Here is a 17,110-nt window from a genome sequence, read left to right on the forward strand (position 1 = left end):
ATGCAAAAAGAGGAAAATAACATCCTGAATGGCAAAATACCTCACTTTCAACTTTCAAAGCCTTCTGCACAGTATTAAGATCAGATGTCAATTGCTTTTTCCTTTCTCTCTCTTCTGACAACTCACTTTCAAATATTTCAATTTTTTCTTGGCTCATTTTCAATATCTGCAAAAAGTATTTTACATAATTAATTCTATATACAATAATCATGTATACTATAAATTCTGATAATACTTTTCTGCCTAAACAATTATAAAGTCATCTAGGGGAGAGACAAACCTGGGAAAAAATAGTTCATGGTACCATAGCTCATAAGATAGGTTTTCCTCTCTAAGCCTGTTTTCTCAACTGTAAAATGGAACTAATACTTGTCCTACGTACATTATAGCCATCAGAGTAGGAGTCAAACGTGATTTTGAAAGTAGTTTGTAAGTTTTAAGCACCTACCAAATACAAGGAATTTTTGTTATCTTACCAAATTGATGATAATAATAATAGTAATTTCAAAAATAATGAGAGCAACTACTATTTTATTTATTTAGTGCTTACCATATGTCAGACATTATAGTAAATGCTTTACATGTATTATCTAATTTTGTTTCCCAGTACCCTTATGACATTAGAACTATTATTATATTCTTTTTACAGAGAACATAGGTGAGGCTCAGATAGATTAGGTAATTTGTGCAAGGTCACACGGTCAGGACTGGGATTCAAACCAAGGCTAATTTATAAGCCTTTGCTCTTATTTTCATTTTATTTAAAAAAACTGAGGTATAATTGACATAGCACATTTTATTAGTCTCAGGTGTACTACATAATGATTCAATATTTGTATATTTTGCAAAGTGATCCCCACAATAGTTCAGTTAACATCCATCATCACACAGTTGTGATTTTTCCTCTACTTTCAAATATGTAATACAATCTTATTAATTATAGTCACCATGCTGTACATCATATCCCCATGACATTCATTTTATAACTGGAAATTTGTACTTTTCGATTTCCTTCATCCATTTCACCCACTCCCAACCCCCTGCTTCAGGCAACAATCAATCTGTTCTCTACATCCATGATTTTTTGTAATTTTTTTTTTAAGATTCCACATGTGAGATCATATGGTATTTATCTCTTTCTGTCTGACTTATTTCACTTAGCATAATTGCCTCCAAGTCCATCCATGTTGTTGCAAATGGCAAAATTTCAGTAATTTTTAATGGCTGAATAATATTTCATTGTGTATATATACCACATTTTCTTTTTCCATTCATCCCTTGATGGACACTTGGGGTGTTTCCATGTATTTATTATTGTAAATAATGCTGGAATGAACATGGGGGTGCATATATCTTTTCAAATTAGTGATTTTGTTTTCTTTGGATAAATACCCAGAAGTGGAATTGCTGGATCATATGGTAGTTCTATTTTTAATTTTTTGAGAAATCTCCATAATGTGCTGCACCAATCTCCATAGTGGCTGCACCAATTTACATCTCCACCAATACTGCACAAGGGTTTCCTTTTCTCTACATCTTCACCAACACTTGTTAGTTCATGTCTTTTTGATAACAGCCATTCTAACAGGTGTGAGGTGATATCTCATTGTGGTTTTGATTTGCATTTCCCCGATGACTGGTGATGTTGAGCATCTTTTCATGTGCCTGTTGGCCATCTGTATGTCTTCTTTGGGAAAATGTCTATTCAGACTCTTGGCCCATTTTTTAATCAATTTTTTTTTGCTATTGAGTTGTATGAGTTCTTCATATATTTTGGATATTAACCCCTTGTCAGATATATGATTTGCAAAGATTTTCTCCCATTTGGTAGATTGTCTTTTCATTTTATTGATAGTTTCCTTTGCTGTACTGAAGCTTCTTAGTTTGACATAGTTCCACTTGTTTATTTTTGGTGTCAGATCCAAAAAATCATCACCAAGACTGATGTCAAGGAGCCTACCACCTGTTTTCTTCTAGGAGTTTTATGGCTTTAGGACCTACATTCAAGTCTTTAATCCATCTTGAGTTAATTTTTGTGGATGATGTAAGATAGTGCTCCAGTTTCATTCTCTTGCATATAGGTGTCCAGTTTTTCCAGCACCATTTATTGACGAGACTGTCCTCTCCCCATTGTATACTCTTGGCTCCTTTGTCATAAATTAATTGACCATATATGTGTGGATTTACTTCTGGGCTCTCTATTCTGTTCCACTGATCTATGTGTCTGTTTTTATGCCGATACAATAGTGTTTTGATTACTACAGCTTTTAAGATAGTTTGAAATCAAGGAGCATATTGCCTTCAGCTTTGTTGTTCTTTCTCAAGATTGCTTTGGCTATTCAGGGTCTTTTGTGGTTCCAGACAAATTTGAGGATTATTTGTTCTATTTCTGTGAAAAATGCCATTGGGAATTGTGATAGGGATTGTACTGAATCCACACATTGCTTTGGATAGTATGGACATTTTCACAATATTAATTCTTCCAATCCATGAGCATGGAATATCTTACCATTTATTTGTGTCTTCTTCATTTCTTTCATCAATGTCTTATAGTTTTCAGTGTATAGGTCTTACACCTCTTTGGTTAAATTTATTCCTAGGTATTTTATTCTTTTTGATGCAATTGTAAATGTGATTGTTTTCTTAATTTCTCTTTCTGATACTTGTTATTTGTTTGTTATTATGCAATAGATTTTTGTATATTGATTTTGTATGCAATTTTATTGGATTTATTTACTAGTTCTAACAGTTTTTTGTCATAGTCTTTAGGGTCTTCTATGTATAATATCATGCCATCTGCAAATAGTGACAGTTTTACTTCTTCCTTTCCAATTTGGATGCCTTTTATTTCTTTTTCTTCTCTGATTGCTCTGGCTAGGACTTCCAATACTACATTGAATAAAAGTGGCAAGACTGGGCATCCTTGCCTTATTCCTGATCTTAGAGAAGCTTTCAGCTTTTCACTATTGAGTATGATGTAAGCTGTGGTCTTGTCATATATGGCATTTATTATGTTGAGGTACATTCCCTCTATACCCACTTTGTTGAGAGTTTTTATCATAAATGGATGTTGAATATTTTCAAAAGCTTTTTCTGCATCTATTGATGCATCGTATAATTTTTATCCCTCATTTTGTTACTGTGTTGTATCACACTGATTGATTTACAGCTGTTGAACCATCCTTGCAGCCTTGGAATGAATCCTACTTGGTCATGGTGTATGATCCTTTTAATGTATTATTGAATTCGGTTTGCTAATATTTTGTTGAGGATTTTTGCATCTATGTTCATCAGGGAAATTGGTCTGCAATTTTCTTTTCTTGTGGTGCCTTCTTTGGTCTTGGTCACAGGGTAATGCTGGCTTCATAAAATGAATTTGAAGGTGTTCCCTCCTCTTCTATTTTTTGGAAGAGTTTGAGAAAGATTGGTATTAATTCTTCTTTGAATGTTTGGTAGAATTCACCAATGAAACTGTCTAGCCCTTACTTTTATTTAGTTTTTATTTATTTTTATTTTTATTTATTTATTTATTTATATTTACTTATTTTGGCTGTGCCGGGTCTTAGTTGCGGCACACAGGATCCTTAGTTGCAGCATGTGGACTCTTAGTTACGACATGCAGACTTCTTAGTTGCAGCATGCAGACTCTTAGTTACAGCATACATGTGGGATCTAGTTCCCTGACCAGGGATTGAACCCAGGCCTCCTGCACTGGGAGCATGGAGTCTTACCCACTGGACCACCAGGGAAGTCCCTAGCCCTTACTTTTAATATCTACTTTATTCAGACTTGCCAAAGTGTATTTTCTTTTGTGTACAAAAACCTATTAGGAACTTAATTTGAGGTCAAAATGCAGCCTAGTGAATACAGAGTGAGAATCGAGAGAATTTCCTTAATATTGCCATGAAGGTGCAGAATCTTCTCCACTGGCAGAGCAAACCTGTCAAGTGAACTAACTGCATATTTGGATTGGCCAGTCAGGGAGCAGTATGAACTTGACAAGTCTATACTCTCTAACTTGGGAATTGTGTAATGATATGTCGGAAAAGAGTCCTACCAGATCTGTCCTACTATTTACCAACAGTGGGACCCTGAGCCAGTTACCTAACTTTTCTTAGGCTCAGTTTCCTCCTCTGAAAAATAGGAATAATGATGGGCACCTCGACTGTACAAAGTATATGTAAATGGCAGTTTATATTATTATTGGATTGTTCTGAATTTTCACATTTACTCTTTAGTTGGACAACACCTTTAAATCATCCTTACAATTTCAACATACTAGTTTATCCTAAATACATTTTTAATGGGCTCCTTCCTGAATGACTAATCCTGGAAGGTTTTCTGTAACCACTGATCACAATCATAGGATGTAGATTTACCATACCTTTTGTCTATTTTCAGTAATTCTTAAGCAACCTTATGGAGTCTGCCTCATCTGTATTAGAATATGTAACTGAAAATGATCTTTTTATTTCTTACCTCATTCAAATCTTGTACTTTCACTGTCTCTTGACCTTTCATACTGGTTTCTCGTCTGTCTGCCTATGTTACTGATAATTCAGGCTCTAAGAGGGAAATCTTAATCCAAATAAACCATCAGTTAAAATGCATACGTATATGTGTTGTTTTAAAAAAATACTGAAAAGATAAGCTACATTTCTTAAGTGCCTTTTCCAGAGGCTACACCACTGAAATCTCCCTTGCCAACAAGTTTTACCTTTTTTCTGATCTTGGATCCTTTGAAGAGTTGCTTTATTATATATTTGAGCCCTTGCTCTGTTTGCAACTTAACGAAAGGGAACAAGTACTGTTAGAAAAACATAGTAGAGAATCCTGATGATTCTGAATTAATCAAGCTGATAATTTACCTTATTTTTTTTAACTTTACAAAAGTAATTTGTTATTGTTCATTGGCCCAGTAACAAATGCAAAGGAGGTTTATGAGTATTTAGATGTAATTCAGAAACAGAAGACACCAACATTGATATTACTTATTACTTTTATTCAGAATTAGGTTTCAAAAGAAACTTCAATTTGAAGTTTTTAATTTAATTCAGAGATAAAAATATTCCTTTACTTAGGCTGAAGAAAGGAAAGAGTTGATTCACCAAAGATTTTTATCTAACTAAATTTGGGGGAAAGTATTCTGGAGTTTGCTTATATTTCTAGGTTCATAACTTACTACTAGATGTGTATTTAACGTACAGATTAAAAAAATAAATTCATTAGTTTAGTAAAGCTGGTTATCAATAATTTACCTTTCTCGTGTTTAATATCAATAAAACAGAAATAGCAATCCCAAATTGATGAGTTGGAAAAAATGGGGAATGCTACTGGAAAAACGGATGCTAAAACCCAAGTGTAACTTTTATACATCCTCCTGTCCAGCGGTATGGACAAAAGACCTACTTAAAAATCATGTTGACTTAGCAGCAGTGCACAAGGATATAGGGAAGGATGTATCTTTTCCCCAGATCAGCTTCTCCCTCTGCATTAGCTGCCATCTGCACTGGTGAACGTTTCTGCACATCCACACATGACATGCTACTTAGTCCCACCCTTACCACCTGTGATTCCCCAGTGCCAAGTGCAGGAAATGTTTCAACTCTTAAAAATGAAAACTCCCCCCATTTCTTTTGTGTTTTCTCAGGACAAGAATGTCATGTATTTTGATGCTATAACTTTTAAGAGATAGATTTTCAAAAGAAAATATATTCGAAATTTACCGTAATTTGTGGCACACTAAATACAGTCATGCGTTTAAGCAATTTATGTACTTCATGAGACCGACGATCAAAGTTTAAAGCAGAAAAACACAGGGAAGGGGCCGCAATAATGTGAGAAATGAGCAATGGGATATAGAGACCTCTAGGCAGCTGAAGGGAGCCTCCTACCTCACCTGTCAGCCAGCAGTAAGCAAAGAGGAGAACTAACGGACTTCTAGGGAATCCCCTCATTGGCACAGGGTAGCCGCCAACAACTGTGGAGAACGGTGTAACAGTTCAGAATTTTCCACTCTCAATGTTCTACTGTCTGAAAGGTGGGGGCCATCTAATACTCTGAACCAAATTGTGCCTCCCAGGCACCGTGTGACTAGAGTTACTGCCATTCCCCCCATGTGCTTGTGTGGTGCTGCCCTCTCTCACAGGCACAGTCAGATGAGATGGCGGCTGCAGCCCCTGTAGAGAATAAAACACTGCCCAGTCATCACCTCCTGGTAGAGATGGTTTATGTGCTCAGTGCTGGGCATGTTGTAACCCCCGTGAGTTATAATATGCTCCCCCTATGAATCCTCACGAGACTTGGTATGATGTAGAAAATGAGCTCTAGGGCCAGACAAACCTGGATCAATTCCTGGCTCTGCCTCTTACTTTGGTCAAGTTCTTCTATGTTCTCTCAAATATGAAATGGAACATACCTACTTACTTTGGGGAGGGCTGTTATAGGGATTATATAAGATTATGTTTGTAAAACAAGATCATGGCATACGACCAATGCTCAGTATATCATGACTACTGTTATTCCTGCCAGATACCTAGCATTTCTTCCATTTTAAGCATTTTCTCTGAGAACATGCATACTAGCAGCACTAAGATGGCGTATTTAATGGTAAATCTGTCTGCATATAAAAATAGGCAAAGAACACAGTCATATATTGAGGAGTCTGCTTGATTTAAGGGAATAGTTTTCTAAATTATTTGCTCTTTTGAAGTCATAGGACTCCCCCCTTCCTTTTATATTCAAAAGAATTTTTTCTGTTTTAGAACATTGTTTATATTTATGTATGTATGTATGTATGTATGTATATTTGGCTGCGTTGGGGCTTCGTTGCTGTGCATGGGCTTTCTCTAGTTATGGCGAGCAGGGGCTACTTTTCGTTGCAGTGCGTGGGCTTCTCATTGGGTGGCCTCTCTTGTTGCAGAGCATGGGCTCTAGGTGCACGGACTTCAGTAGTTGTGGTGCGCGGGCTCGGCAGTTGTGGCTTGCAGGCTCCAGGGCACAGGCTCAGTAGTTGTGGCACATAGGCTTAGTTGCTCCATGGCATGTGATCTTCCCGGACCAGGGCTCGAACCCGTGTCCCCTGCATTGGCAGGCAGATTCTTAACCACTGTGCCACCAGGGAAGTCCTCAAAAGAATTCTTATGGGGAAACCGTCTACAGAGTGCCCTCAAGTGTAGGCTTATCTGGTTGATGTGGAGGCAGAAGACCTAGAGACTTCATCTGTGGAACAGCAAGAACCCCTGAAACACAGTTTCGAAATTGCAGTGGCAAAAACACGGGTTTTGTAGTTAGTTGAAATCTGAAATCTTGACTTCCACATTTGTGCATTTCTGATCTTGGTTTCCTCATCTGTAAAGCAAGGTGAACGATACCTACCTCTCCAAGTTTCTGTTAACATTAAATGAGTTATGCCAAGCCCCCACCCAGCAGAGTCATTGCAACATTATAGGTACTCAGATCTTAGTTTCTATCCTTTCACTTACTTTTTTTGTAGTATACAGAAAATAAAGTAGTTAGAGGTCAGGAATAATTGCATGAGACACCCAAGTACCTGTCTAAAAGCTGAAGATCCATGAAAAGGAAAGCATGGCACTAGGTCAAGATCTGGAAATGAGCTCATGGGAAAGGGCTGTTACTCTTTACCTAATGGTTACAGCACTCAGTTCACTTAATTCCTCTGCTGAGAATGACCCTTTACTTAATACTTATTGTTGTCACCATCACCCAGCTGCTAAACACAATCAAGGAAGCTTGAGGTTTTTTCTTCATGAAAGATTAAGAGAGAACTGTGAAGGCAAAAATCTATTTATAGTTATATCCTCTTTCCTCAGGAAATGACTTTAAAAAATCATTTAAGTATAACTGACTACTTGTTCATCAAGTACCTTTTCTAGTTTCAAAGACTTCTACTTTAAAGAGAAGAAACATTTACTTACAATGTTCCTCATTACCTCATTCCAGCTGGCTCTACATGGGATGAAGTAAGTGAAAGGATCAGTGAGAGTCAATATAAAGCCTTATTATTTTAGAAATCCACACATATTTCAAGTCTTAATGACAAGGAAAAGAAAACTGGTTTCTATCACAGCCTACAGGATTGAGATTAGACACAGAAAAAAATTTCTGATACTTAATATTAAACATTAGGGAGAAAAACTGTATGATGTTTTCTGAACATCTTTTAAAATAAGATAGATGCTCATTTATTCAGAATGTCATAGACAACATCTATCATAGAGGGAGGTAGATTAACCAGTTATTCTACAAGGATCTTCTCTGTTGTCAAGAATGCTATGATACAAAGGGCCACAAGGTGTCATACCTCCATTCAAGAAAGAACTTGCCACATTCTTCTCAGGCAGCCTCCAGTGAATGACTGAGCATGGTAAGGATATTAAAGCCTGATCATTTCTGGTCAGTGTGGATCCTCTACAGGTTATCATTGTGCCAAAGCCCTTGCTGGCCTGGCTGAGACTTCTCAGAGCTGCAATACAGTCTGAGGCTCTTCTTAACCAATCTTCCTTCCTTCTCTCTCTTCTTTAACAGATGCCAGGACTGCATCATGACCTGAAGGTTTTGCCCATGTCTACTCCTTCTTTTTATCCTTCACAGGTACCACCCCAAACAACTCTCTTGCAATTCTAAGTTCATCTTGGTGCCTGATTCCCAGAGTGGCCTCCTTCAGGAGAATTTATGGATGACAGAACAAGGAATGGGTCACTATCATGGTCACCAACAAAAACAAAAGAAAATGATGATTTGATTAAAGACATAAATATAAATACCCAAGAAGCTCAGTGAACTGCAAGAAGGATGAACTCAAAGAGACCCACACTGAGGCATAGTATAATCAAACTATTTGAAAGACAAAGAAAGAAATAATCAGGCTTCCCTGGTGGCGCAGTGGTTAAGAATCTGCTTGCTAATGCAGGGGACACGGGTTCGAGCCCTGGTCTGAGAAGATCTCACATGCCACGGAGCAACTAGGCCCGTGTGCCACAACTACTGAGCCTGCACGTCTGGAGCCTGTGCTCCGCAACAAGAGAGGCCGCGATAGTGAGAGGCCCACGCACTGCGATGAAGAGTGGCCCCTGCTTGCTGCAACTAGGGAAAGCCCTCGCACAGAAATGAAGACCAAATACAGCCAAAAATAAATAAATTAATTAATTAATTTTAAAAAAAAAGCAAGAAATAATCTTGAAAGCAGCAAGAGAGAAGTGACGTCACATACAGGGAATCTTCAATAAGATTACCAGCAGATTTCTCATCAGAAACTTTGGAGGCCAGAAGGCAGTGGTAGATATATTCAAAATGCTAAAGGAAAAAAAAACTGTCAACCAAGAATCCTATATCCAGCAAAACTGTCCTTTCAAGAGTGAGGAAGAAATTAAGACACTCAAGATCAACAAAAGCTGAGGGAGTTTGTTACCACTAGACTTGCCCTATGAGAAATCCTAAAGGGACTCCTGCATGGTGAAATCAAAGTATACTAAACAGTAACTCAAAGCCATATGAAAAGATAAAGATCTCAGTAAATACATGAGCAATTATAAAAGCTAGTATTATTGTAACAATGGTTTGAAACTCCATTTTTTGTTTTCTACATGATTTAAAAGACTAATACATTGTTTTAAAGCTATTATTAGTCTGAAAGCTAGTACTACTGCAACTTTGGTTTCTAATTCAACATTTTGGTTTCTGCATAGTTTAAGAAACTAATGCATTTAAAAAAGCAATCATTAGTTCATGTTTTTGGACACACAAGATACAGAGATGTAACTTTGTGACATCAATAACTGAAAAGGATGGGGGCAGAGCTGTAAATAAGCAGAGTTTTTGCATATTATTGAAGCTAAATTGGCATAAATTCAAATTAGGGTGTTATAACTTTAGCATGTTAAATGTAATCCCTATGGTAACCACAAAGAAACCAGTTATAGAATATACTCAAAACGAAATGAAAAGGGACTTAAAGTGTTTCATTACAAAAAAATCAACTACATACAAGAGAGACAGTGATGCAGGAAATGGAGGACAAAAAGCTATAAGGTACATAGAAACAAATGGCCAAAAGACAGAAGTCTTACTTTAGTAAGTACTTTAAATATAAAGGGATTAGTTTCTCCAATCAAAAGACAGAGATTGGCAGAATGGATAAAAACAAAATATGATTCAACTACATATTGTCTATAAGAAATTCACTTTAGATCCAAAGACACAAAGAGGTTAAAAGTGAAAGGATGAAAAAAATTTTCCATGCTAATAGTAACCAAAAGAGAGCAGGGTTGGCGAAACTAAAATTAGATGAAATAGACTCTATTTTTTAAAAACTTTTTTTGGCCATACCCCGTGGCATGTGGGATCTTAGTGCCCTGACCAGGGATCAAACCTGCACCACCTGGATTGGAAGTGCGGAGTCTTAACCACTGGACCACCACGGAAGTCCCAGACTTTAAATCAAAAAGGTTACAAGTGACAAAGAAGGACATTATATTTTAAAAATCATTCAATACAGCAACAAGATATAAAAATTATAAATATTTATGTACTTAATAACCAACCAAAACGTTAAAATTGGGAGATAAAAAGAAGAAATAGGGCTTCCCTGGGGTGCAGTGGTTGAGAATCTGCCTGCCAATGCAGGGGACACGGGTTCGAGCCCTGGTCTGGGAAGATCCCACATGCCGCGGAGCAACTGGGCCCGTGAGCCACAATTACTGAGCCTGCGCGTCTGAAGCCTGTGCTCCGCAATGAGAGAGGCCGCGATAGTGAGAGGCCCGTGCACCGTGATGAAGAGTGGTCCCCGCTTGCCACAGCTGGAGAAAGCCCTGGCACAGAAACGAAGACCCAACACAGCCATAAATAAAATAAATAAATAAAATTTTAATAAATAAATAAATAAATAAATAAAGTAAAAAGAAGAAATAAACATTCCTACAATAAGAGTTGGAGACTTCAATACCTTGCTCTCAATAATGGATAAAACAACCAGATATAAGATAAGTAAGGAGGCAGAGGACTTGAGCAACACAATAATTCAATGAGATCTAACAGACAGGGGACTTCCCTGGTGGTCCAGTGGGTAAGGCTCCATGCTCCCAATGCAGGGGGCCTGGGTTCGATCCCTGGTCGGGGAACTAGATCCCACATGCATGCCATAACTAAGAAGTTCACATGCTGCAACTAAAAGATCCCACATGCCACAACGAAAGATCCTGCATGCCCCAACAGAGATCCCATGTGCCACAACAAAGACCTGGTGAAGCCAAAATAAATAAATAAATAAATATTTTTAAAAAAGATCTAACAGACATATATAGGTCTACTCAACAACAGTATAATACTCAATCTTCTGAAGTGCACACAGGACATTCTCCAGGATAGACCATATCTTAGGCCACAAACTAAGTCTTAATGTATTTAAAAAATAGGTATCATAAAAGTGTCTTTTCCAACTACAGTAAGGTGGAGTTAGAAATTAATAACAGAAGGAAAACTGGAAAATTCACATATTTGTGGAGATTTAAACAACGTGCTCTTAATCAACCAATGGATCAAAGAAGAAATCATAAGAGAAATAAGGAAATGCTTAGAGATGAACGAAAATGAAAGCACACATACTAAAACATATGGGATGCAATGAAAGCAGTACTAAGGGGGAATTTTATAGCTACAGACATTTATATTAAAGAACAAGAGTGACTTCAAATCAACAACCTAACTTTACAATTTAAGAAACTAGAAAAAGGACAACAAACTACATGCAAAGGTAGCAAATAGAAACAATAAAGGTTAGAGCAGAGATAAACAAAACAGAGAATAGAAAAACCTAGAAAATCAGTGAAACCAAAAGTTTGTTCTTTGAAAATATCAACAAAATTGACAGACCTTTAGCTGGAATAACTAAGGAAAAAAGAGAGAAGATTCAAATTACTAAAATAAGAATTGAAAGTGGGGACATTACTACTGATTCTACAGAAATAAAAAGGATTATAAGAGAGTACTCTGAACAACTGTACATCACAAACTGTATAACCTACATGCAATGGAAAAATTCCTAGCAATACAAAACCAAAAATGACTGAATCATGAAGAAATAGAAAATTTGAATAGACCTATAACTAGCAAGGACATTGAATTAGTAATCAAAAATCTCCTATACAAAGAAAAGCCCTGGATCTGATGGCTTTACTGGTGAATTCTACAAATTATTTAAAGAATAACTAATACCAATCCTTCTCAAACTTTCCCAAAACTTGAAAGGGAAGAAACACTTCCTGAGTCATCCTATGAGGGCAGCATTAACCTTATCCAAAGGCAGGCAAAGACACTACAAGAAAAGAAAACGACAGACTACTATCCCTTATAAGCATTGATGCAAAAATCCTCAACAAAACACTAGCAAAACAAATTTAACACCATATTAGAAAGATTATACACCATGACCAAATCAGATTTGCACTTAGAATGCAAAGATGGTTCAACATAGGAATATTGATCAATGTAATACAACACATTAACAGAATAAAGGGAAAAAAAACATGATCATCCCAACTGATGCTGCAAAAGCATTTGACAAAATTCAGTACGCTTTCATGATTAAAAAGCAGTCCACAAACTAGGAATAGAAGGAAACTACCTCAACATAATAAAATATATATGAAAAACCCACAGTGACCATGATACTCAATGGTGAAAAGACTGAAGGCTTTTCCTCTAAGATCAGGAACAAGGCAAGGATGTCTGCTTTCACCACTTCTATTCAACACAGTACTGGAATCAGCCAGAGCAATTTAGCAAGAAAAAAATAAATAAAAGGCATCCAAATTGGAAAGGAAAGAGTAAAATTATCTCTGTTTGCAGATGCTCTTATGTGTAGAAAACCTTAAAGATTCCACAAACTGTTAGAAATAATAAACGAATTCAGCCAAGTAGCAGGATACAACTGCAACACACAAAAATAAGTTGCACTTCTATACACTAACAGTGAACAATCTGAAAAGGAAATTACAAAAACAGTTCCATTTACAGTAGCATCAAAAAGCATAAAATACTTAGGAATTAACTTAACCAAAGAGGTGAAAGACTTACACAATGAAAACTACAAAACACTGCTGAAAGAAATTGTAGAAGACATAAATAAAAACACATCCCATGTTCACGGATTGAAAGACTTAACAATTTATTGACTGGAGCCGTATTAATATGCCAAATGTTATTGACCAGAGACGTATCAATATGTTTTAAGAGAGTTATACAATTAACATCACCATGGAAGTTGTTAGAGCTTAAAATTGATCAGGCGTTCATTATACAACTTATGATTGTCATTATCATTCACATTTTGCTCTATTAGGTTTTTGTTCCAACCTTGTGTATATTATAAACGCAAGTTTATTACTGTAAAATTTTTGAAAATGACACATCATGTAATTTTGAGTGAAGAATAATTTTTTGGTGAATTTTATGCAGATACTTTCTCTGATTGTCTGAGCGACATATATACTAGTGTCTCAGAAGATGATAGTTCTTCAGAATACAGTTTTGATTCAGACGATGTGAATATTAGATCAACAAAAAGACAAAAAACCTTAGTGACTGACTCTGATACAGAAAGCGAAAATGAAACTCATGGTGCTGGAGAATGCTCCTTTGCTTCTACAGAAGAGTGGATTGAAGACAACATTTCACGAAAATTAGAAGACTTTACAGGTGTGTCAGATGTAACTATTGAATGTAATAACCTGCAAAGTGTTAGTGAAATAAGAGAATTAATTTTTGGTAACAATTTTTTTGAGTTGGTCACTTCTCAAACAAAATTGAATCACCAACAGAATAAAAAAATCATATAAAAAGTATGATAAGACTTTAAAATAGACTGATGTAACCAATGACGTGAAGAAGTTTCTTGGATTAATAATTTTGATGGGACAAAAAAGAAAGTCACACTGGAAAAAATATTGGTCGACTGATCCCTTACTTGAAATACCAAAGATTATGACGAGAAGAAGGTTTGAACAAAGATTATGACAAGAAGAAGGTTTGAACAAATAATGACATTTTTTCACTTTAAAGATAACTTGGAAACTCCACTTCCTGCAGACAGAATTTCAAAAGCTAAACCTCTTTTGGATTATTTTCTACCAAAATTTCAATCGATCTATATACCCAAACAAGAGCTATCACTTGAGGAGGCAATGATAAAGTGGAGAGGACGACTCAGATTCAAAACCTATAATCCCGGAAAACTTACAAAATATGGAATTTTGGTCAGGATGGTTAGAAAAAGTGAAACTGGATACATGTGCCACCTTGAGATTTACATGGTTGAAGGAAAGAAACTGCAAGAAACAATATTATTGGTCCTACAACCTTATCTTGGTTCATGGCACCATATTTACCAAGACAATTATTACAACAGTGTGTCCACATCTGAAATATTGCTGAAAAATAAAAACAGAGTTTGTGGGACTATAAGAGAGAATCATGGTCTACCAAACCAATTAAAGTTGAAATCTAAAAATCTACAGAGGGGAGAAATGACATTCTTACAGAAGGGAGAAGTAATTCTTCTTATATGGAAAGACAAGAGGCTAGTCTACATGGTGGCAACTATTCATGACGTCTCCATAGCACCTACAGGAAAGGAAGACAGGAGGACTGGCCATCAGAAAACTAAGCCCACTTGTATGCTGGAGAATAATGAATATGTGAAAGGAGTTGATCAATCCGATCAATATCTGGCAAACCTCAAAATCCTCTGGAAAACTCGAAAATGGTATAAGAAAGTGGGTTTCTATTTGAGTAATTGCAGTTTATTCAATGCATTTAAAATTTATTGTAGCCTTAAGGCACAGAATAAAATGACTTACAAGCAATTTTTGTTCGCCGTAGCTAGAGAATGGTCAGTAGGGTAACTGACCATTCTGGTGAATGTAGTGGTAGTCCCACCCTGGTCACTCTTGTGGCATCTCTAAAAGATCCCCCTGCAAAGATCCACCTTGTCGACTGTCAGTTAAATAAAAGAACATATTCTAGAGGAAATGTCCCACAGGACAAAAAAAAAAAAAAAATGCTGCCAGAAAGTGTAGAGTCTGCTTTTCCAGGGGAAAGCGCAGTGAAACACAGTGTATTTGTAATAGATCTTCTGTTCCCCTGCACAGAGGTGCCTACTATACCGCCTATCACACTCTAACAAAATATTAGAATCCTTTAGTAAGACATGTACAAAGTTTCAAATAAATACGTTAAGTGCAAAAAAAGTTGATATTTACTCAAATGTGGGTGTTTCAATATTCACTTACATAACAAATCGCCGGCCACAAGAATCAGTATCTGCAAAAATCCCCCAGTCAATAATGTGTTAATATTGTTAAGATGTTATTACTACCCAAAGCGATCTACAGATTCAGTGCAATCTTTGCAGAAATAAAAAAAAAAAAAAACCATCCTAAAATTCATATGGAATCTCAAGGGATGACAAATAGCCAAAACTACCTTGAAAAAGAACAAAGCTGATAGCTTCCCACTTCCCGATTTTAAAACTTATCACAAAGCTACAACAGTCAAAACTGTGTTACTGGCATAAAGACAGACATATAGACCAAAGGAACAGAACACAGACACCAGAAATAGACTTTTGCTTACATGATCAAGTGATTTTTGACAAGTGTGCCAAGACCATTCAATGGGAAAAGGACAGTCTTTTCAACAAATGATGCTGGAATAACTGGACATTCACATGCCAAAGAATGAAGTTGGACCCTTATCTAACAGCGTATATATAAAGTAACTCAAATTTATCAAAGACTTAAATCTAAGACCCAAAACTCTAAAACTCATAGAAGAAAACATAGGGGAAAAATTTTGCAACATTTTCTTAAATATGACAGTGATTTCTTAGATATGACATCCAAGGCACAGGCAACAAAAGAAGAAATAGATAAACTGGACTTCATGAAAACAATTTTTTTGTGCATCAAAGGATACTTTATAATAAATAAATAAATAACAAGTAAAAATAAATATTAAAAAAGGATACTTTAACAGACTGAAAGGCAATCTATGGAATGGGAAAAATACGTGTAAGTTATATATCTGATAAGGGATTAATATAAGTAGAACATATAGAGAATTCTTAAAGCTCACCAACATAAAAACAATCTGATTTAAAAAATGGACAAAGGACATGAACAGATACTTCTCAAATGAAGACATATGAATGGTCAATAAGCACATAAAAAAATGCTCAACATCACTAATTATTAGGGAAATGCAAACCAAGATCACAGTGAGATACCACATCACACCCATTAGGAGAGCTATCATCAAATAAAATATAAAATAACAAGTGTTGAAGAGGATGTGGTGAAATTGGAACACTTGTGCACTGTTGGTGGGAATGTAAAATGGTGCAGTCATTGTGGAAAATGGTATGGTGGTTCCTCACAAAATTAAACAGAATTATCACATAATCCAGCAATTCCACATCTAGATATATACCCAAAAGCAGCAGTCCACAACCTTTTTGGCACCAGGGACCGGTTGCGTGGAGGACAATTTTTCCATGGACAGAGGTCGGGGGGATGGTTTAGGCGGTAATGTGAGTGATGGAGAGAGATGGGGAGCAGCAGATGAAGCTTTGTTCACTGGCCCACCACTCACCTCCTGCTATTCGGCCCAGTTCCTAACAGACCGTGGACTGGTACTGGTCCGCAGCCCAGGGGTGGAGACCCCTGCCCAAAAGGATTGAAAACAGGGACTTGAACAGATACTTGTATACTCATGTTCATAGTAGCATTATTCACAGTAGCTGAAACATGAAAGCAACCCAAGTATCCAAAGATAAATGAATAGATAAATAAAATGTGGTATATGCATACAATGGAATATTATCCACCCTTAAAAAGGAAGGGAATTCTGATATATGCTACAACATAGATGAAATTTGAAGACATTACGCTACCTGAAATAAGAAAGTCACAAAAGGACAAATAGTGTACGATTCCACTTATATGAGGTATTTAGAATAGTCAAAATCATAGAGAAAGAAAGTAGAATGGTGGTTGCCTGGGCTGTGAGGGAGGGGCAGAATAAGGAGGTACTGTTT

The 17,110-nt window shown here is 36.4% G+C and overlaps 1 protein-coding gene across 6 annotated transcripts in view; it reads right to left on the bottom strand.

Moving 5' to 3' along the window:
• The window catches only part of CCDC30 (coiled-coil domain containing 30), a 154,629-nt gene that overhangs the window by 93,234 nt on the left and 44,285 nt on the right, over positions 1–17,110 (bottom strand). The window contains exon 9 of one of the 6 annotated variants that reach the window (XM_082466118.1): positions 41–166. The exons of the other annotated variants lie outside the window; for them this stretch is intronic. Coding sequence (XP_082322244.1) covers positions 41–166 — 126 coding nt within the window. The remainder of the gene's footprint in view (positions 1–40; positions 167–17,110) is intronic. 6 annotated transcript variants of the gene reach the window in all.

The sequence above is a fragment of the Balaenoptera physalus genome (assembly GCF_965194825.1).
Source record: "Balaenoptera physalus genome assembly, chromosome: 1".
NCBI lineage: Eukaryota > Metazoa > Chordata > Mammalia > Artiodactyla > Balaenopteridae > Balaenoptera > Balaenoptera physalus.